Below are 21,653 nucleotides of genomic sequence, written 5' to 3'. Positions count from 1 at the left end.
AAAATGGAATTTATGTGTGCTTTTGAAGTAAGGGTCTTTATATCTCCTATATTTAACTCTAACGTGAGACATATTTAATTTAGCTTGAGAAGTATGCATAGGATTGCAGCCTTTTCAGTGATATTCCATCTGCAGAGATTCCGATGAACATATGTAAAAGAGGGTGACCGCCCAGTATCTTGCAAAAGTTGTGTTAGAAGCAGGTGGAGTCTCTGCATGACAAGTTGTACCTGTTAAAAACCACACACCTATTTAAAGGCACAGAAGCCCTGTCCTCCTTTGCGTCTCCTTATTGGGCACTTATTTCTGGACAGAATTGTATGCTCTTTTAACAGTTTTGTGGCAGGCGGAAATTCTGCAAACGTAGCTTTATTCAACCCCTCTGAAACACTGGGATGCAGAAAAGATGGAGCCGGTGAAATTCCGCCTGCTGTTAAGCCCCCCAGGTGACACATTTGGTGGAAAGGGAGCTACAAATCTAACAAAACAGAAGTTTCCTGTCTTAGTTCTTATGAGTGAGGGCCAGGTTGAACATGGTTGGAAGTGATTTGTACATGTGAACAAATATTGCAAATAAAACTCCACTGGGAGAACTTCCATATTTCCTTAAAACACATTCTGCATTGAAGTTGGTTCACACATTCATCCATGGCTACGGGTGCTCAAGGATGTTCTCTTGAGTATGTCCTTAGGGCTTAAGCTAGAATTAATGATCTGACAGGTCATGTCATGTTGTGTAGCTCCCATCCTAAAGTGGAGTTGCTATTTCGTGATGGAAACTTCCTTGAATGACCTTTTCTAGTTAGTCTGTTTTAGCCTGTACTTCCGCTCTTCCATCTTTCTTCCCACATGTCTGTGGGTGGTCGTTTTAAAGGGAACGGAGTACAGATTATGGACAGCTCATTACCAAACAGCCAGAAAAATCACTAATTGAAACCTGTATGTCTGGTTAGAAGAATCTATGGATCTGAAGGGATGGGGCACACAAAGGCTTTGGAGCCAGCTTGCTGAAGTGGTTTTGAGCAGTGGCTTCTAATCTGGTGAGCCGGGTTTGATTCCCCGCTCCTCCCCCACATGCAGCCAGCTGGGTGACCTTGGTCTTATCACAGCCCTGATAGTGCTGTTCTCACAGAGCAGTAATATCAGGGCTTTCTCAGCCCCACCTACCGCACAGGATGTTGCCGCTGCCGCCACCAACCTGTCCTGGCGACCCCGCGGAAGGGGCCAGGTGACCCCAAGGTTGAGAACCACTGGGTTACTAGAAGAAGTTCTGGCTCAACCCGGCAAAAAGGAAGGACGAATACACCAGTTCTTAGTATCCTAAAAGTCCAAGTAAATATCAGTTTTTGGAGTCCCAAATATTGATCTTCCAAAGAACACCCTTACGGGGAAGGTTTCTATGTTTAAAGGCCCAGTTTATTTTAAGCCCCCAGTATAACAACAGGAGGTAAAAATTACAAAGCATTTTGCACACCAGAAAAGCCAAAACTCCCCAATCCATCTAAAACACCAGACCTGGTGAAGGTTTTCCTTTCCTTCTTGGAGGTAACGGTAAGCCTGAAGCTGGCTGAAGCAAAACAGTGTCTCCAGATTCTGTAAATGTATGAATTCAAGTGACCCAAAATTAATCTGGGCATACCGCAGCTTCTGCTTCCTTATTCGTCAGTTTTTAGCAATCTTGTGGGATTGCTGGGGCAGTCTGCTTTGGAGCTCCTTGCACAAAATCCATTTTTTGGACCAGGCATTGTTCTGTGGCCGTTCTCAGAGTGCTGCCTCTGTCCTGATCTTGAATCCTGATCTGGAGCGTATGATGTAAAGTAACCCAAAGCTTATTTTGCGGGGCTGTTTATATTTTGTGATTTGATTTGCAAATAGGGAACCAGGGACTGCAAGTAGGAAACTGGGCACCAAATTCAACTTCAGTAACAGTTAGATGTGTGTATGGGGGTGGGGGTGGGGGGTGGGGAACACCCAACATGTGTGTATGAGTATTAGTTCATGTCATCCAGGCTCTAATGAACGAATGGCTCTTTTTTTCTTCTTCAAATTTTGAAACTAGCACTTGGTGTTTTGATGCTGGGTTGAGAGTGTAGGGGGAGGAAATATGGGCTTTATCCCCTTCCCCTTTTAGAAAGGATTTGGGGCAAAGAATCCAGCCAACGTCTGCTTGGATGCCGCCTCTTCCTGTACTGGCTGAGTAAGAAACATCTCACCCTTCCTTGGTGCTTGAGATTCATTAAACACAGACAATATTTTGCTAGCCATTCATCCATATCGCATTGCCCTGTGTACAAATCTCTTTAGTCTCAATGGTTTCCTTGTCTTATGAAAAGAAAAAAAGAAAAACAGGTTTAGCTCTGCAAAACTTCTCTCTTAAAAAGAACATTTTGCTAGGCTTCAATTTCTACTACTGTCCCTCCTGCCCCCCCTCCCCCCACCTTTGATGCCCTCCTTCATGGAAGTAAAGTCTACAATGCCAGACTGCTTCAGCCTTTTTCTGGTACACGGACGTTGCAAAGTGTTCCTGCCAGCTCCATAGCTTTAAAATGGAGATAGAAAATTGCTTGCTGTGCAGCACACAGCCTTTGGAGTTCTGGGTGTCCTTAATTAAGTTAAGCAATAAAGAATAGAAGCTATCCCAATTATTGGAGGAATTTATTGTGTAAAGGTGTGGAAGACAGTGTCAAGGTGGTGGTGGAGGGGATGGAAGGCACCTAAATTAGGAGCTACAAGCTTGGAACTCCTCAAGGATACCTTGCAAGTATTCCCAGTACTTTTGTGTAGGTGTGGGTGTGATGCAGCTTTGTCATGCTGGGGGAGAGGCAGCCAGACTTGTGCTCCTGTGTGGGAATCTACTCTTCTGCATCTGGTATTCAACACCAAGTAGACAGATGCTGCCATGATTCAAGGTTACTCTCTCAAAGGGGACAAGACAGCTGAGACTTTTTTCATAGAAAATAAATGTTTATTACTTCCAAGAGGGTACATCTGGAGCATCATGAAATATATTATTGTTAAGAATGGCTGGCTTGGCCAGAAGAAGAAGAAGAGTTGGTTCTTATATGCTGCTTTTCTCTACCCAAAGGAGTCTCAAAGTGGCTTACAGTCGCCTTCCCTTTCCTCTCCCCACAACAGACACTCTGTGAGGTAGGGGAGGCTGAAAGCCGTGGGGAGCCCAAGGCCACCCTGCTGGCTGCATGTGGGGGAGTGCAGAATCGAACCCAGCTCGCCAGATTGGAAGTCCTAACCATCAAACTGGCCAGTCTTAGGGTACATATAGACAACCCCCCTCCTTTCCCACAATGCACTTTCCTCCCACTATTCCCATGGTAGGAGGGCTTTTATCTTCAAAGGACACCGAGAACAAAGCAAAATCTGCATTTTTACACCTAGTGACCAAAATGTAGCCAGAACTACTCGCAAGAGCCATAACATGCATCATAGGAGATAGCATTGTGAAGGACAACTTCTACTGCCTGGGAACAGACTACTGTTTGTCTTTGTGTGTGTGTGTGTTGTGTGTCCATGTACATGTGCTAAGAGCTAGGAGAGGGAAAAGGGGGGAAGAATACAAGGAAACAGGAGTAGAGCCCAATAGCTCCTGGTATTTAGGTTCACTTTTCCTAAGAACCATGTTAGATAGTGCAGAGGCTACATAACAGATACTTCCACGTAGGTTTTTTACCCCCCCCCCCCGCCGCTCTCCTATTGCTGTAGGATTTGGGAAGAGCACCCACACAATGTTGTCCCTCCTTTCTGTGCTTCCTCCTCCTTTGCTGTGGTGTTTTCTCAGAGCCTGCTTTGATTTGCTGCTTCCAGAAACATCAGAGTCCAAGTGGGGTTAGCCCACCTGTGAACAGGAATGGTGTGACTTTCTAGACCTGGCACCCATATCTAGTACTGTTTTCCTTCCCCAGTTCTTTACATCCCCTATTCTCAGTCTCCAGGCACCAGAAGGGTTTATTCCGGCTTTAAAAGGTAGTCAGTATATCATGATAACCGTATTGCACCCTATTGCAATATTCCTACTGATGATTTGTCTAAAAGGCTCCTGGCAATGTGGAAGGCAAGGAATGGCAGGCACAAGAGGAAGGGGAAGGAAAGTCTCAGAATCCCCCAGTGTGGATATTCTTTTGCTGCTCTGATTGCTTCTGCTTTCCCCAAAAGGGGGTTATCCCAATGTGGAAGCAGCCAAAAGATCTACTTAGAAGGACTTTCCTGTTCCTTTCCCCCCAACCACCCTGTGAAATTCCAAGTATTTAAAACACCATTTTGTCATCTTACCGCTGATCCTTTTCTTCTCTTTGCGGAAATGCCACCAGCAGTGCTTCTTTCAACCCTTTGTCAGAATGCATATGAAATTAAGATCAAAGATCGGAGGGAAAGAGGAAACAAAAAGATGCTGCCAGGTGTGATAAAACTCTGATCCCTGGTGTTTGAAATTTCTTGCAATGGAATGGAAGAGAGGGGCTTGTAGATTCCTGTGCCTGTCTACTCAGAAGTATAGATTCAAGTGAGTAGCTGTGTTGGTCTGAAGTAACACAATAAAATCAGAGTCCAGTAGCACCTTTAAGACCAACAAAGATTTATTCAAGGTGTGAGCTTTCGAGGGCAGGCACTTGAAAGCTCACGCCTTGAATAAATCTTTGTTGGTCTTAAAGGTGCTACTGGACTCTGATTTTACTCAGAAGTATGTCCCTCTGTGTTCAGAAGGTCTTACTCCTAGGCTGGGAAGGGCTGGCAAACTCTGGCAAGGGCTCATGGGAATTGTAGTCCATGGACATCTGGAAGGCCGCGGTTTGACTACTCCAGCGTTATATTGTTGCTGTAACTTCACGTAGGGTTGCCAGCTCCAGGTTGGGAAATGCCTGGAGGTGTTGGGGGTGGGGTCTGAGGAGAGTCAGATTGGGGAGGGATTTCGATGGGGTATAATGCCACAGGACCCACCTTCCAAAGTGGCCATTTTCTCCAGGTGAACCAATCTCTGTTACCTGGATAACATCAGTTGTATTAATTGCAGATCTCAGCCCTGGCCTCACAGGGAGGTTGTGTGGATAAAACGAAGGAAAGGGCGCCCACTGCCCTGATCCTTTTGGAGGGATTTGAAATCTGTATATACTGAATTAATAAAGGATACCCAACAACCCTGTATTAACAGGGCAGCAGCGTAGATTAGCAAAATGTACATTTTCACAGTGGGGTTTTTTTTTTTTAGAGTGACAACACCGGGCATTTTGAGCCTGCGGAATCCTGTTTCACTGCTGCTGAGGTGTGTGTGAGTGTGTTTGTGTGTGCTGGGGAACCCCCCCCACACCCAGGTTTGGCGGTGCAAAGGCCTTGCTTTCGTCTCCGGAGCTGCCTCTCGCTCTTTCTCTGGAATGTCAGGGACAGGGAGAGGCGCGCTGGCCCGCTCCAACCTCAGCTGCCTCCCAGTCTGGGGGAGGGGAGAGGGCAGCCGGGTGCTGCTTTCTTGTGGTCTCGCTGGCTGGCTCCCTGCAGCTGGAGGAGGCTGAGTCGAGTGAGCAGGACGTGCTGTTCCAGAGGCCGCCTGACGCGGCTGGGGCCTGCAGGGGGAGCGGACGACACTGTCGTGGGCACTGAGAAGCCAGTCCACCTTCCCGGCAGGGTGGCTGCGGAGGCAAGGGGAGGGCTCCTTTCTGCACGTGTGCGGAAGCCATTTGCTGGCTGTACCTGTGCGAGAGGCATCAGGCCAGCACGGCTAACCACCTGAATTAGGCTTCATTCTGGTTTACCTCAGAGCAGGGCTGTGCCGAGGCCCTCGGCTATGTCGAGGTTAAGAGGCCCTGAATCACACACCCCCCTCCCCAATTATTTTTTTAAATTATACATTTTCAGTAGTTTTTTTTTTTTAATTTACAGGCCCCTGATTATCTGAGGCCCTAAACCAGGGGTAGTCACACTGCGGCCCTCCAGATGTCCATGGACAACAATTCCCATGAGCCCCTGCCAGCGTATGCTGGCAGGGGCTCATGGGAATTGTAGTCCATGGACATCTGGAGGGCTACAGTTTGACTCCCCCTGCCCTAAACTGTATCTTACGTAGTTTCTGCTTAAATCTAGCACTGCCTCGGAGGACTAGGAAGCCCCCACCCAGCTTGTTGTTCCCACAAGCTGGAACAGTTTTGAGTCTGGGTATAGTTTTGAAGCTGTAATTCTCATGAATCCTGTAATTCTCATGAATCCTGGTCACCCCACCCTGGTGGGGTGGGCTAGAAGAATGCTATGCATGTTAAAATTCCTTCTGTTTGAAAACAGTGGTACAAAGTGAGGTGATGAGGGCTGCATCGTAGGGTTGGAAGGGGCCATGCAGGCCCGCTAGTACAGGCCCCCCCCCCCCCAGTCAGGATCAGGCTGATTTTTTTTTTCAATCCTGAACTTTCTCCAAGGATTTCAGTGCCTTGTATATGTTTGGGTTTTTTTTTTTTACCATGTTATACATGACAACAACTTTGTGGGGTAGGTGAAACTGAGAGGGACCAGCCCATGGTCTCTTTAGACAAGCAGATGGGGGGTTGGCTTTTGATACACCAATCACTATACCATACTGCTCACATATGAATCTATAGAAGAAGCCTGGTGATGCTTTGCAGGGGTAGTGAAACTGCGGCCCTCCAGATGTCTGTGGACTACAATTCCCATGAGCCCCTGCCAGCGAATGCTGGCAGGGGCTCATGGGAATTGTAGTCCACAGACATCTGGAGGGCCGCAGTTTCACTACCCCTGCTTTAAAGGCTAACTAAATGAGTGTGGCACAAGCTGCTTCAGGAAGAATCCTTTTCATCTGACTCCCCTGTAGTCTACCTCCACCCCTGCCAAATTGCTGCTGTTTCAGTTTTTTAAAAAATAGGGCGAGATAGGAAACTCCTTTCCTGTGCCTGGGTGTGGAAAGGGGGATTTGGGTTGTGCCTTTATACCACTGAGTGATATGGAAAACACAAGTGTCTCTTGATCTGTCCCTCCCGTACCCCCATCCCCCCCGCACAGAGCATTGCAGTTTCTGCCTGTATTGGCTGGTTGGGGGTAAAAAAAAACCCTTTAGAAAGGAAGAGTTCTACCCGAACAAGAAATGGGAAAAATAATAACATTTCTTTAATTTAATTAAATGGGGAAGGAAAGTGCCAGACATGGAACTCAGAGATGTTGGGGGCGGGTCATAAACAGCTGTTATACTTTGGACTTCAGATATATTTGTCCTCGATTAACTCCTTGGCTTCAACCCCTGTCCCCTGGGAGAATGCCATTCTCTACCGGGAAAATAATCTTATTATCTGAGTTAACAGAAGACTGCTTCAGCCATCTTCCGCGAAGATTTCTGGAAGCCTGCTGGCTACACAAGAGGGGGGGGGGGAAGCAGTGTTAAGAGAGGCAATTCAGTCATGGCTCAATTTTGACTCCCCAGCCTGCTTTCAGTTCCAAGGAGATGCGAAGTAAGAATAAATAGGAGACAGTGGCCGTGAGCATGTGCAGAACACCTTTTTTTCTGTGCTGAATGTCTTGCCTCTATGCAGCTTTGATCAACATGGAAGGAAGGAATGGCTTGCATCTCAAGTGCTGCCCCATTTCATTCCAAGGAACCGAACACTAACCTCGTCATGAGAGAGTTAATGTGAGCACAGTATAGACCTGTAAGACAGTCAGAATTCAGTTTAAACCTAAAGGGAGGAAATGTAGGGCTGCCATACTTGCTCCAGTAAATTAATTTAAAATCTTTTTTTCAATCCTTGACCAAGCTGTTATGCCCTGGATCTTGCTGTATGACTTTGGGTCAGTCTCACTTCCCTCACAGGATTGTCGCTGTGACAATAAAATGGAGCTGCTTTGGGTCTCCATTGTGAAGAATAATGATGGCATAGATCAAGTGAAAAAATGTGAAATATGCTCTGGAAGCCGTACAGTTCAGCTGCACCTCACTGTTGTTTAGCTGTTTTGACTTTGTTTCTGCATTCCTCCCTTTAAAGAAAGGCTCTTCCAAGGATATTAATCCCATAAACTAAAGAGTAGCTGTGTTGAGAATTGGGTAAGACTTCCTGCTTGGATTACACAGCATTTCCTTCCTGGACATGCTATACTGGATAACAGTGCATGTGTGGATGCTGAGATAATTCATATCCCTCCAGAAATATTGGGTTGGATGCACTCCCTTTCAGATGGACCTACTGAGTCTTTCGCATCAAGTCTTTCTCCAACAAAATCTTCTCTCTCCTTTCTTCATGGAACCAAGTCTTTCTCCCTCAAGGGGAGGTTTAGTGGAAGGAAGTCATAGGATCCAAGTCATACAGCTGATTCACGTTTTCATATGGTGTGTTGGCAGACAGTGCATTGCGGTGTTACCTGAGATTCATTGAAATTGCTTATATGTCACCAGAATTCTGAATTCAGAGCATCTTGCTGTATGACTTTGGGCCGGCCAGTGACTATCAGTCTCACCTACCTCACAGAGGAAAACAATGAATAGCCAATAATAAAAAGTGCCAATATTAAACTTATGCCCTGACTTTGTTAGATCTCAGAAGGTTAGCAGAGTCAGCCCTGGTTGGTACTTAGAGACCACCAAAGGAAGTCTATAGGGTTGTGCGCTTCGGCTGCCGAAGTGGCCATTGGCCACTTTGGGCATGAACAGCTGCTTTGGCAGCCAAAACACACAACCCTACTCTATAGAGTTGCTGCCCAGAGGCAAGCAATGGCAAACCACCTCTGAATGCTCCTTTCCTTTATGGCAGACGTAGTCAAACTGTGGCCCTCCAGATGTCCATGGACTACAATTCTTATGAGCCCCTGCCAGCATTCGCTGGCAGGGGCTCATGGGAATTGTAGTCCATGGACATCTGGAGGGCCACAGTTTGACTATCCTTGCTTTATGGGGTCACCATTAGTCAACTGTGACTTTACTGCTAAAAAAAAAAAAGATACACAAGAAACTGACTCAGACAGCACATAGACACATCAAACTACCTGATACCATCTGTCCATCAGGGACAGTTTTGTCTCCTCAGACTAGCTAGGGTGTTTCAGGGTCCTAAGCAGAGGTCATGTCACCTTTTCATTAGAGATGTCAGAGACTGAGCCCTGGGACCTTCTGCATGCCAAGCAGATTCTGTATCACTAAACCAGGGCTTCTTCCCATAAATCCTAGCAGTCGTGGTTGTAATTATAACAACAGAAAAGCAGAGCAAGAACATAGAGATACAAACCAAGAAATTACCTATTGCCAGAAGTGTGAGGGAAAGGATAATTTCTATTCTTCGTACTTAAAAATCCGTGCAGGGGAGGCCCCATGAAAGAAAGCCCCACCTAACTTGCCTCAGAAGATAGGGCCCTACACAGCAAGACCTCTGGGGCAGACCCAGAGCCAGATTTTGCAAAACTAAGAGGGAAGTATAAAAGTCAACAACAGGCTTTTAAATCTGTGGCAACTGTGTTTAAGAAAATTGCGCAAACATTTCTCGCTTTAAAAGAAAATCTCATCAGAAGTGATGAGGAGCCCTGTAAGAAAGGTGTTTATTATCAGAGATTTATAAGGTTGGTTTTTTTTTTATGTTGTATTCTGCATATATGGCTCTGCTAAAGATGCCTAAAAACTTTAAAAGCATGTGTAGACTTAAAAGGATGGCAAGTGTACTGTAGGAGATTCTGTAGATGGTGAAGAAATGACTGGTTTTCCTACGAAATTCTTTGAAGCCCTTAGTGGGAATAAGAGAGCTAAGTGGGGAAGGGTAATTAGAGCCCTTGGCTAACTTGTAGGGGCATCCTCTAATGCAGTAGTCCCCAACCATTTTATCACCGGGGACCGGTCAACGCTTGACAATTTTACTGAGGCCCCGGGGGGGGGGGGGGTTAGTCTTTGGCCAAGGGACGTCGCCACCACCGCCTGAGCCCCTGCTCCGCTTGCTTTCCCGCTGGTGCCCCTGACTTCCTGTCACCTGCTGGGGGCGCTGTCACCAGCAGCTGTGCAGTGCCATGCCGAGGGGGAGCCCCAGCCATGGCAGCCGCTGGAAAGCACCAAAGGTGAGCTGGTGGCAGAGTGGCAGGGCAGCCCCCGAGGCAGCAGCCGGTGAGGAGGACAAGAAGGAGCCGTGGCCCGGTACTGACTGATCCACGGACTGGTACTGGTCCCCAGACCAGGGGTTGGGGACCACTGCTCTAAAGCCAGAGAGATCCTGAATACTCAGAACTGCAGTCATCATTTCCAGTGACTACTACAGGGAGTGAATCTTACAATAATTCTGTCCCTTGGTTTCTGTTTTCTAGTTTCAGTAAGGTGTGGACAGCGAGGCTTTCCTTTTGCATTTCCTTTTCTCAGCCGTGCATTTCTTAAAACGTATGTTGTCCAGGATTGAGGTGTGTTATTGCAAAGAGTGCAGCTTTAGTATGGGAAAGAAGATCATTAGGAGGTTGATTTCTCTCTTTTCCTTATTTTTTATGAGGGAAGGGGGGAGAGAGAAGAGAGAAATAATTTTATTGTCTGTAAGTTTGCACAGCTAGCTTAAAGCTGCAGATTCATCTTGAAACTACTTGTGGGCTGCAACTTCAGCACACTCAGCTGGCTGAAAGAATTTGCAGAAGCAATGGTTTTTATCATGATGAAAAACCTTGGAAGTGCCATTTAAACAAACAAGAAAACAAAACCCACCCTGGTTAACTCAGCCTTCATTTAGAGAACAAAGCACAGCAACTGCGTATGCTTCCCTCAGCACACAAAGCGTGTTGCTTTATTTTTCTCCGATCAAATGGCTTTCTTAATAAATGAAGCAACCTGTGTATTCCGCCCAGTACAAATATGTGACATTTCGAGAGCAACCCTAAGAAGCTTTATTCAGAATCATTCTCACGTCTCTTCAGTGGGGCTTACCCCAGGAAAGGATTATGCATTTAAGTTGGTGACTCTCACGAGGCTTCCAGTATGAAGCATCCTTCGGCAGAGAACAGGCACTTAACTTTCTGAGGCATAAGGCCTAATGTGGCTTCTCTGGGGTCCCCTGTAGTGTGGCTGTGATTCAGTGGCACAGCATGTGCTTTGCAAGCAGAGGGTCATAGGTTCAATCCCTGGCAGCTCCAGTAAAAGAGTCTCAGATAACAATGTCTTCAAGAAAGATTTTCTCTGCCTGAGATCCTGGAGAACTCCTGTCAGTCAGCCATTAGCCGTGGGGGGGGGGGAGGCCAGTAGTCTGGCTTAGTATAAAGCCCCTTCATTTGTTTGTGGGGGTTGCTGGGTCCTTGATTTTGCTCCAGAGGCCTGGCATCATGCAGTGGTGGTGGCTGCGTCTTGGCCGATAACGAAAGGGGAGGCAGTTTCCCTGCAAGCTCTGCGTGCGAGTTGCGCCACCTGATGTGGACATAAAATTGAGCAATGCTATGCTAGTGAATGAATACACGCTAGAATGGCCATGGGACGGGAGCTTGTGTTTCCTGACATATCCACTAGTGCCCTTTTTGTTGTTTATTTTTATTTATTTAGTACTTCCGAGGAGTGCATGGGTCTCTCATCTTCCCATAGTATCCTTTCAACAACAGTCCTGGAGTAGATCGGGCTGAGAGAGCGCAGTTGGACCGAACTCTCCCAGCTTCATGGCAAAAGGGTGCTTGAACTGAAGTTCCCCAGTCACCATCAGAGACTGCAACCACTGAACTACGCTGGCTGTCTTGTTAGCAACATTTCTGCCCTGCCTTTTGGCCAAGAAGCTCAGCGTGTAACATTTTACTTGCCTCTCTTTCTGCTTTGTTAACGTCAGAGCAGCCCAATTTGCACTGTGCTGTTGGCCACTGCAAAGCTTGCCAAAGGGTGGACAGGAGAGCCGTTCTGGTGTGTTGCTGAGTGGTTAAGGAGACCTAAGTTCAGATAAGGCCTCTGCTCTGCCATGAAACTCACTTGGGGCGGGGGTTGCACACAGTCTCAGCCTAGTCTGCTTCATAGGGTTGTTGCGATGTCAAAATGAATATTGGAAGAATATAAGATTCATAAATAACTAATACTGCCAACTGGCCAGACTTGTCCTCTCTGTTTGCACGTGGAAATCAGTGGGTGTCCCTTTTCTTAGCATGGATATAAGCAGTAGGATGCCGTTTTTAAAAGCTGGTGATGTTATTGAGGGATAGGAGCATGGCAGAGTGATTGTTGCTTGTGCAGGCAAGGGCAGGGCAGGCTTGTGGAGTTCTCCCATCAGCTGAAGGCCTGGGCCTCTCTTCCCTGTTGCTGGCCCTCCAGAGTAACTGGACGGCCACTAGGTGAGACAGGATGCTGAACTGGATGGTCCACTGGTCTGAACCTGCGGGTTTGTTGCTCATGTTCTTAAAGAAACACTAACGGCACAATCCTAAACAGAACTGTACCCTGCTATTGGAATCAGTGGATGTAGGACAATGCAGTTCTGATTAGGATTACACTGTGACCATTGTGTCTGTCTTTCTTCCGGGGAGGTGCGTGGGGGTGGATTACAGTGCAGCATCTGAATGCAGCACTGTATGCCGGAAAAACCGGGGGGGGGGGCTTCTGCGTCCTCTTTCCTGTTGAACATATCTTGTTCCCCACACCCCTACCCCTCTATCTGCTCTAGGCCAGGAGTAGTCAACCTATGGTCCTCCAGATGTCCATGGACTACGATTCCCATGAGTCCCTGCCAGCAAATGCTGGCAGGGACTCATGGGAATTGTAGTCCATGAACATCTGGAGGACCACAGGTTGACTACCCCTGCTCTAGGCTGTTTAGCCCTCTTGCTGCTGTGGGGCTGCCAGGTGTCTCCTTACCGCTCTTGCTCTTCACCACCAGCGGAGAGAAGTCTTGGGCTTTCCTCTGAACATCATCAGCCATATGCTGTCTCTCTCTCTTTCTCTCCCCGTCTGCAAGCAATCCTGTGCTGCTTTGCAAAAGCCTTCTTTGAGCATCCTTCTCGTTTAATGTACAGAAGAAAGCCGTTAGAGGCCTTGCGGTCACTCCCAGCTGAGGCAGTGGCTTTGGTTGGGGGAAGTGGGGTTTTGAACTGACAGTTGGGAACTGTGTGAGATTATATATTGTTTAGCTCAGACTGAGAGCTGCTTTCCCTGTTCTGCTTTTTTTTTTTTTTGGTTCACAGATATATTCATTCAAGAGGCTTTGGGGTATTAAACCTTTAACTGTAGCAAGGATTTCTGTATAGATGGCTTGCAAGATGGATTCCAGAGTGTGGAGCCATCGTGAGATTCCTGGAATAGGTGTGTCTGTGCCCCGCCCTACCTGCTGCATTGGTTTGACCTGTCTAGGAATTTTTGGGAAAACAGGCGTTAAACATTTGTGATATTAGAGCAGGGGTAGTCAAACTGCGGCCCTCCAGATGTCCATGAACGCTGAGCGAACGCTGGCAGGGGCTCGTGGGAATTGTAGTCCGTGGACATCTGGAGGGCCGCAGTTTGACTACCCCTGTATTAGAGCTTCCATGGAAAAGGGCCATTTTTGGAGAACAGGGGGGCCTAGGATTTTTCTACCTGGTGCTCCCTGAATTCTACCAGAGAGCCAGTTTGGTGTAGTGGTTATGAGTGCAGACTTCTAATCTGGCATGCCAGGTTTGATTCTACACTCCCCCACATGCAGCCAGCTGGATGGCCTTGGGCTTGCCACAGCACTGATAAAACTGTTCTGACCAAGCAGTTATATCAGGGCTCTCTCTGCCTCACCTCTCTCACAGGGTGTCTGTTGTGGGGAGAGGAAAGTGAAGGTGACCCTTCGGGTAGAGAAAAGCGACATAGAAGAACCAATTCTTCTTCTTCACCTTATGACTGTAAACATGGCAGGTGCTTTGCTAAATGGTAGCAAGGCGACTAACTTAATTTTTTAAATGTGTAGTATAAGTAGTTGCAACTTTTATTTTGAACTGGGAATGTTCATGATCCTGACGCTCGTGGAGCGCAGTCCTGATCAGATTTAACGTCCTTCTAAGTGCAGAAACTTCAGAGAACTGCACTGATCGTTCAAGAGCACATCAGAATGGTTCAAGTCTCAGGGGCTGTGGCAGGCACCTTAAACAGCTCCTAGTGTTGCCAACTTCTGAACTAGCCCTTCCAATTCTACCTTTAAAATTAGTTTGCTCTGCCAGCAATAATCAGGCTGTGCTATTTAATTTTATGTCACGAAAACTTTCAACGGCCCATTTGCACTCATTAAATCGCTATTAAGAGGGCAGGACATATTTTTCCTGGCCACTTGGCAACTTTAGTTGCTCCTTCATGTAAAATCAAATGGGAAGGACTCCCCCACTCCCTTCCCCGCTGTTAAGGCCAGTATGATGTAATAATTATAGTGTCAGATTAAATCTGGGAGATCCAGGTTCAAATCCCCACTCTGCCATGGAAGCCACCCTCAGCCTAGCCTATCTCACAAGGTTGTTGTGAGGATAAAATGTAGAACAGAAGAACAGTGTGAGCCAGTTTGGGTTCCCATTGAGGAGAAAGGGGGCATGCATAAGTAAATAAATAACATCTGAACTATCCTGCATTTGGGTTTGGTGACTATAGATATTATAAGAGAGAGTCAGCTTGGTGCAGTGGTTAAGAGTGGCATCTTCTAATCTGGAGAACTGGGTTTGATCCCCCAGCTCCTCCACATGAAGCCAACTGGGTGACCTTGGGCCAGTCACAGTTCTCTCAGAGCTTTCTCAGCTGCACCTACCTCACAGGATGTCTGTCATAGGGAAAGGAAAGGAAGCTGATTGTGAGCCATTTTGAAACTCCTTCAGGGAGTAAAAAGCATGGTACAAAAAAAAATAGCTCTTCCAACGTTAGAGAGTGCTCAGAGGTTTGGTTCAAAGGGTTCAACAGATGAGAAACAGAGTGCAGGAAGCTAGTACAGGAAACTATTATGGTATACAGGGGAGTCTCGGGGTCAAAACTCCATGCTGCTCTCTGAAGCTTGCTGGGTGGTTTGAGGACAGTTCTCTCAACCTAGTCTGCCATTATTATATGGCATGTAGTAGAGGAGAATTGGCTTGCCAGGTTCCTCGAATCACAACTGATCTCCAGATTTGGGTTCAGTTCCTCTGGTGAAAACAGCTGTTTTGGGGATGGCTTCTCTGTAAGGTTGCCAGCTTCCAGGTGGGGACCGAAGATCCCTAGAATTATAGCTGATCTCCAGACGGCATTCATTGCTTATTATTAATTTAAAACATTCATCCCCCCTTCTGGAGAAAATGGCTACTTTTGAAGGTGGACTGTATGGCTTTTTACCCCACCAAGGCCTTTCCCCCTGCCCGTAAACTCGGCTCTCCCAGGCGCCACTCTCAAATCTCCAGGGGTTTCCAAGCCTGGAACTGGGAACTCTAACCCTAACTTAGCATTATACCCTGCTAAAGTCCGGCCCCTCCCCAAACCCGCCCCTCCCCCCCAGCCTCCACTTGGAGTTGACCACCCTAAGGGAGGGCCATGCATTCCGCCCTGAGCTCCTTGGAAGAAGAGCAGAATATATTTCCCAAGGTAAGGATGACCGCCTCTCATACGAAACAACAAAACCAGAGTCCAGTGGCAACTTTGAGCCCAACAAAGATTTATTCAAGGCGTGAGCTTTCGAGTGCTTGCACTCGAAAGCTCACGCCTTGAATAAATCTTTGTTGGTCTTAAAGTTGCCACTGGACTCTGGTTTTGTTGTGCTACTTCAGACCAACTCGGCTACTTGTTTGAATCTATCTCATATGAAACATCCTTGAATGGTGTGTATGGGAGAGGAGGGGCCTGGACATGCTTTTGGAAATCACAGCAGAGTAAGCTTGCTCATTGAGACTCCCAAAGTGTAGGGTACTTGGGAGGCTAAAATCCTGGAGATCCTGGATGCAGGGGGGGTGGGGGGCTTGGAGATGGAAAGATCGACCTCATACGATATTTGAATTCACTCTGTGAGGGAGTAACCCAGAAGGGATCTTTGCCTCAGCGTCCATCATGGGACTGCTGTTTCCGACAGAAACGCAGAGTCGCCACAGGGCGTTTGATGGACACGAAATCCACGTAAATGTCAAATTGAATTCCATACGTCTCTCTTGTCGGAGTTTTGCACCATAGACTGCTGCTGTTGTTGCTTTTCACTGCTGTGTAGGGCTTTCCCGTACAACCATTCCTCTCCTTTGCAGCACAGGACCTAGCCCCTCTCCTTTCATGTTTTGCTCAGGTTTTACCCTGCTTTTAGATTCACAAGCCGCTTTACGTAACCTCTTCCATACCATGAAAAACATCCCATTATCACCCCAGTTTTGCCAGCGCACGGCTACCCAGGTTAACGATATCGGCAACTGGCCGACCTCCTCAAAAGGATTGCGAAAATAAAAATGTTTTTTAAAAAAAGAGGAGAGAGGGAGCTTGGCAGACTGCCTTGGGCAGGCTCCCTTCCCCCTTCCGCTAGCAAATGAGGGGCCTGCCTTTGGGGCTGCTCCAAGGCCTTCTTCCCTCCCCCCCCCCCCTGCAATCCAGATTCCAGTGACTCCTCTTTCACCCAGCAGATGGAGGAATGGAATGTCCTCTCTGCCTTCTTGCTGGTGGAATCTTTCCTGCCCTGGGAAAGGAATATGTTTGGAAAGCTCTGGAACGCCAGCACCAGGGGCATTAGGGTTCTGGTGCTGTGGGTCCATTGGAGAATGCAGAATCTCCTACCTGGGCCTCTGCCTGTAAGGTATTTTTAGTACAGAAAGCTGTGCAATGAGAAGCGACTCAAAGGTTGGCCTGTCTCCTGTGCTGTTCCCTTTCCCTGCTCCCTGGGGATGGCAACCTCCAGGTGGGACCTGGAATCCCAGCTCATCTCCAGACTATGGAGATCAGCTTCCCTGGAGAAAATGGACACTTTGGAGGAGGGGTAGTCAAACTGCGGCCCTCCAGATGTCCATGGACAACAATTCCCATGAGCCCCTGCCAGCGAATGCTGGCAGGGGCTCATGGGAATTGTAGTCCATGGACATCTGGAGGGCCGCAGTTTGACTACCCCTGCTTTGTAAGGCAATCCACCCCACTGAGGTCCCTGTCCTCCCATGCCCCATCCCTAAATCTCCAGGAGTTTCCAACCCTGATCCGGCCACCCTACCCCCCCATCCGGTAGCAAGGGGGGACCTGGCAATGCTCCCCCCACCACAACAGCAGGGGCATCCAGGAGTGGCTTCTCTAAGCGGGTCATTCCTCAGACCCAGCCTAGCCTTTGACTTGCCATCCCCCCTCTTCCCTCCCCTAGCCCGGATGATCTGGGAGGCAGACAGAACGGCAGCAGAGATTCCCGCTCTCCTAGCTCTTTGCTTGGCTCAGCCTGAGGCCTTTCTTTTTTTTTTAAACAAAACAGGATCCAAGACCTTGTCAAAGCAGTTCTAGCCAGAGTCACTTTGCTAACTCAAAGCTGAGGCCTGCAAGCAAAGGAGGGGAGAGAGAGGCAGAAAGAGGCAACCTGGGATTTTAACTGGAGAGAGTTCCACTTCCTCTTATTTGCACTACTTCTAATAATCCGCCAGGAGCATTCCAAACGACAGCCTGCCGCTGAGAGCCCATTGCTGGTAAAACTTGGGCCCCCTTTGTCCTGCTGATACTGATCAGTGCTGGTTATTAAGCCTCCCCCCCCCCCTCTTTCCTACAAAGAGTTCAGGATTTTATAGTCTGACTAGGACAGATGGGGTTCCCAGCCTGGTCAAGACAATCGTCAGTCCACAACTCCGGCTGCCTAGCTAGCCGTAGTTCCGTCTGCAAGGAATCTGTGGGCAGCAGAGAGTTAATCTGGTATAACTAGGCCAGGCCCTCCAGCCTGCTCCTGCCGGGACCTTGTTTTGCCAGATCTGGGCAGTACGCCAAGTTCCTTTTGGCCAGAGCATAAAGTTGACGTAGTCAGAGCAAAAGCCTCTGCTGAACAAATGTGGCCACTTCCCCTCAGGAAAACTAGGGGCAAGCATGTCACTGGGGAGGGGGCAGGGGAAGGATGCCTTCTGGCGGCCAGAGGGGGTCTGGGGCGGGGGACGTGGAAATCTAGGGTGGTGGCCTGAGGCAGAGGTGTGGGGAAGGGGCGTGGTGGGGATCTGAAACAAAAGAGTGAGGAGGCAGTTATGGAGCGTGGGCCCAGGTTTGCCAGCCAGCTCTGTCCTTGTCCTTGATCTTGGAGGGTAGTTGAGGACAAGGAAATCTAATCACCTAATCAAGGCCTAGAGACAGAAGCTCTGTATTGTTCGGGCTGTTAACCGTTGTCTCCTTTGTGGTTATTAGGGAGGAGTTCTTTTCTTGGGGTAGGAGCCTTTAAAAGCATCGGATTTTCGGTTTGTGCGTGTCGGTCTCCTGCGAATGAAATGCAGCCGTGTTTTGATTGGTACACGCACTAGAAAGGAGCAGCATAGATTAAAATTGCAGAGCAACCCTGGATGTTCTTCCCTTTTGAAATCGGCTTCCATAAAGGAAGGCATAGGTACACTCATGGGGGCAGAGCAGTTTTGTCACGCTATATTTTGTAACTCACACGTGTGTGCGTATGCAATCTGGAGAGTGGTTTCAGAATGAACCTGCAGTGCAATCCCTGCACAGTCTAGTGAGAAATAAAATGACCTACAAAGAGCTTGCAGATGCATAAGCTGATACATGTTTGTTCTTAGGACATGCTGAGCTGAGTGTTCTTTGTGTGCCTGGTGCTGCTCTGTGTCACAATGGATGCACACCGGCTCCTTTCAAAGTAAAGGAATTCCCTGCCTCAGCTTTCACTTGGCCGACTTCATTTGGTGAGAGTCTGCCTTACATCTGCAGATTCTGCAGTTGTCAGGCAGAGACACAGATCTCTGCTGGCCCTTCATCGCCCTCCTCTTCCCCTGTGAATTATTTGTTTGCTTGAACTCTTCATCCTGATTCACAGGCCCCTTTTGGCATTGCTTTGCATTTCACCCAGTCAAAGATAATTTAAAAGGTGCGCATGCATGCGCCGAGAGGCCAGTAGAGTTGCCAAGGAAGGCAAAAGGATGGGGCCTGATGGACAGAGATCCTGGAGATTCTGGTGGGTGGCATTAGGAAGCATCTGTTGGGTGGAGCCTTGGGCATCAGCTGCCATTGGATGATATTTTTAGAGAGTTTTATGTATTGTAAATGCCACTGTGTGTCTGGTTGTGGAGAGAGACTTAAAAAAGGGTCCCGTCCACTGTTGGAGCTTCGATACTCATCTAGGTCTGCAAGAGCCTTTCGGTGCTTAAAACGTTCAAGCAGATTTGCTTTGAGTGTCATAAAATGAAAAATCCAACCACCTGTTCCTTGCGACTCAGTCCTCCTCAGAATACTCTCAGCCCTCCTCTGAATATGGTCATTCTACTATGGGAACAGCCAGAAATGCCGGTCTGTTTCCTTCTGAGCCTCCTGGGGTATTCGAGTGGGTGGGACCGGAGAGCTCGGCAACAGCCAGCATTTGGACCGATTCCTGTTGCACGCCTTTCCTGATGAATCTGCCAGCGGACGGCTTTGCATTCTCTGCGCGCAACATGGCTGCTCTCACTTGGCGGTTAATTTCTTGCCTTCTGCTTGTCTCTTTTTCCCTAGCCCAGCTGGAGCTGAGATTCGGAAGCTGCCGTTGCCACCGTTGCCTTGGAAGATCCCGCACCCAACCCCTCTGCTTTCCTGTAGCCAATGAGCTCAATGAACCCAATGAAACCATCGCTCCCACCCACCCCACATGGGTGAGTATGGCTCAGCCGGTGTCATCCTCAGGCTTGGTCCATAGGCTTGCCTCTTTGTCGCCCTTGGGAACCAATTGGGCTGGGCACATGCCTTGGGTTCTGCAGGAGGATGTTATGCCGGGCACAGAATTCAGCCGTCTGGGAAATGCAGGTTTTGTTTTTCAGGAGACCAGGTTTTTAGCCCTTAGGGACTACAAGGGAGCATGAAAGTGCACGTAAATACATCAGGCTTCCTAGCTGACCTTTGGCACCAGTTATGCACTCTCAGCATAACCTACCTCACAGGGTTGTTTGTGAGGATAAAAGGAGGTGAGGAGAACGATGTAATAACAATCATCGTCATAGTAATAATAATAATGAATTTATTTTTATAACCTGCGCTTCTCTGGTTGACTCAGGGCAGGTAGCACCAGTGAAACAGGAATACAATTTCAATAACACATATAGTCCAATTTAAAAAGAAAAAAATAGGGATGATGTAGAATTGTGCAGAATCCTTGGTGGAATCCTTCCACGTCAATTTGCTCGCGCAACTTGAGGGTTCTGCACACGCCTTGTTGGAAAAACTAGCACTGAGCTAAACAGGGTCTGCCTCCGTGGAAGGCAGCTTTATATGTTTCTTGTGTTTGAGATCTTACCTAGCGACAGGCATCAGAGTACCAGCCCCTGGCATGGGTGGATAATTGCCATGATAATACCATATCATGTGGCAAGATCTTAAGAGGTGGATAACTTTCTCTTGGGATCAACATCCCTATAGTAACCTCTCTCTCTCTCTCTCTCTCTCTCTCTCTCTCTCTCTCTCTCTCTCTCTCTCTCTCTCTCTCTCTCTCTCTCTCTCTCTCTCTCTCTCTCTCTCTCTCTCTCTCACACACACACACACACACACACACACACACACACACACACACACACACACACACACACACACACACACCCTCAGCAGCAGGGTTACCCAAGCCCTGAACATTTCATCGTTCTCTGCTATGGTGCTGGAGGTAATAGAAAAATGCCTGATCTGCTGACTTTAGCAGTCAAAGAAGTTGATATTCATCGTGTTATTATTTTAAATTTAATTTATATTGTTTCCTGCCTTTCTCCCTGATCGGGGACCCAAAGCAGCTTTTCACATTGCTCTTGCCCTCTCCACTTAATTCAACAACAGCCTCGAGAAGGTCCGGTTAGGCTGAGAGATCATGACAGGCCCAAGGTCACATGGCAGGCCTCCCTGGTTGAGCAAGGGATTTGAACGCAGTCAGTCCAGGTCCTAGTCACTGCAGTATACCAGATCTTTTGTTGAAGGGGTTAAGTAGGATTCGCTTGGGTGTATTGGTGGTTGGTTGGTTGGTTGGTTGGTTGGTTAGATGGTTGGTTGACTCTCTGGAGATTCATGACGGGTTACAGTACATAATCCCATTAAAAACCCATAAAATGAGTGGTGGGATGTAATCTGGAGAGCATGAAGCCTTGAATGGTGCCAGTCCCAATTCTCAGAGCTCTCTATGCCCCACCTTTCTTCACGGTGCCTGTTGTGGGGAGAGGAAAGGTAGGCAATTGTAAGCCGATTTGAGACTTCTGAAGATGGAGAAAGGTGGACATAAAAATCTACTCCTCTTCTTTTTTCCAACTTCTGTTATGCTGCCTCCCGATACCTGGATTCCGGTTGCTTTAACGTTAAGTTGATGTTGTGTCAGCTGCCTTTTTGTGCTTAGAATGGAGGGTTTTTAAATAAAATTGTGTAGTATGCTTTATATTTTATGGCAATCTCATGTTTTTTGTGATATTGCTTGTGTATTCTTAAGCGGTCGTCAGAGCCTTGCTCTCACATTTATTTCCATGTAAGAAAATAAAGTTTCCATCCATGATATCTGCTTCACACTTGAAGTTCTGATGTTGCATCCACCAAGCAACCGATTTCCATGTGTGAATTCTCCTATCTCCCATCATTTGTGCCCATCACCCACTCCTTCCCCCTGCTTGGTTAGAAACCTCTGCCTTTTTTTTTTCTTTTT

The 21,653-nt window shown here is 47.7% G+C and overlaps 1 protein-coding gene across 3 annotated transcripts in view; it reads left to right on the top strand.

Annotated features, from left to right (window-relative positions):
• The window catches only part of ZMIZ2 (zinc finger MIZ-type containing 2), a 101,603-nt gene that overhangs the window by 45,074 nt on the left and 34,876 nt on the right, over positions 1 to 21,653 (top strand). For all 3 annotated transcript variants that reach the window (XM_077306445.1, XM_077306443.1, XM_077306444.1), the window contains one exon: positions 19,505 to 19,641. In XM_077306445.1, the coding sequence (XP_077162560.1) occupies positions 19,592 to 19,641 (50 nt within the window). In that variant the 5' untranslated portion in view covers positions 19,505 to 19,591. The remainder of the gene's footprint in view (positions 1 to 19,504; positions 19,642 to 21,653) is intronic.

The sequence above is a fragment of the Paroedura picta genome, chromosome 12, assembly GCF_049243985.1.
Source record: "Paroedura picta isolate Pp20150507F chromosome 12, Ppicta_v3.0, whole genome shotgun sequence".
Lineage (NCBI taxonomy): Eukaryota > Metazoa > Chordata > Lepidosauria > Squamata > Gekkonidae > Paroedura > Paroedura picta.
This window is presented reverse-complemented; position numbering and strand designations above follow the sequence as displayed.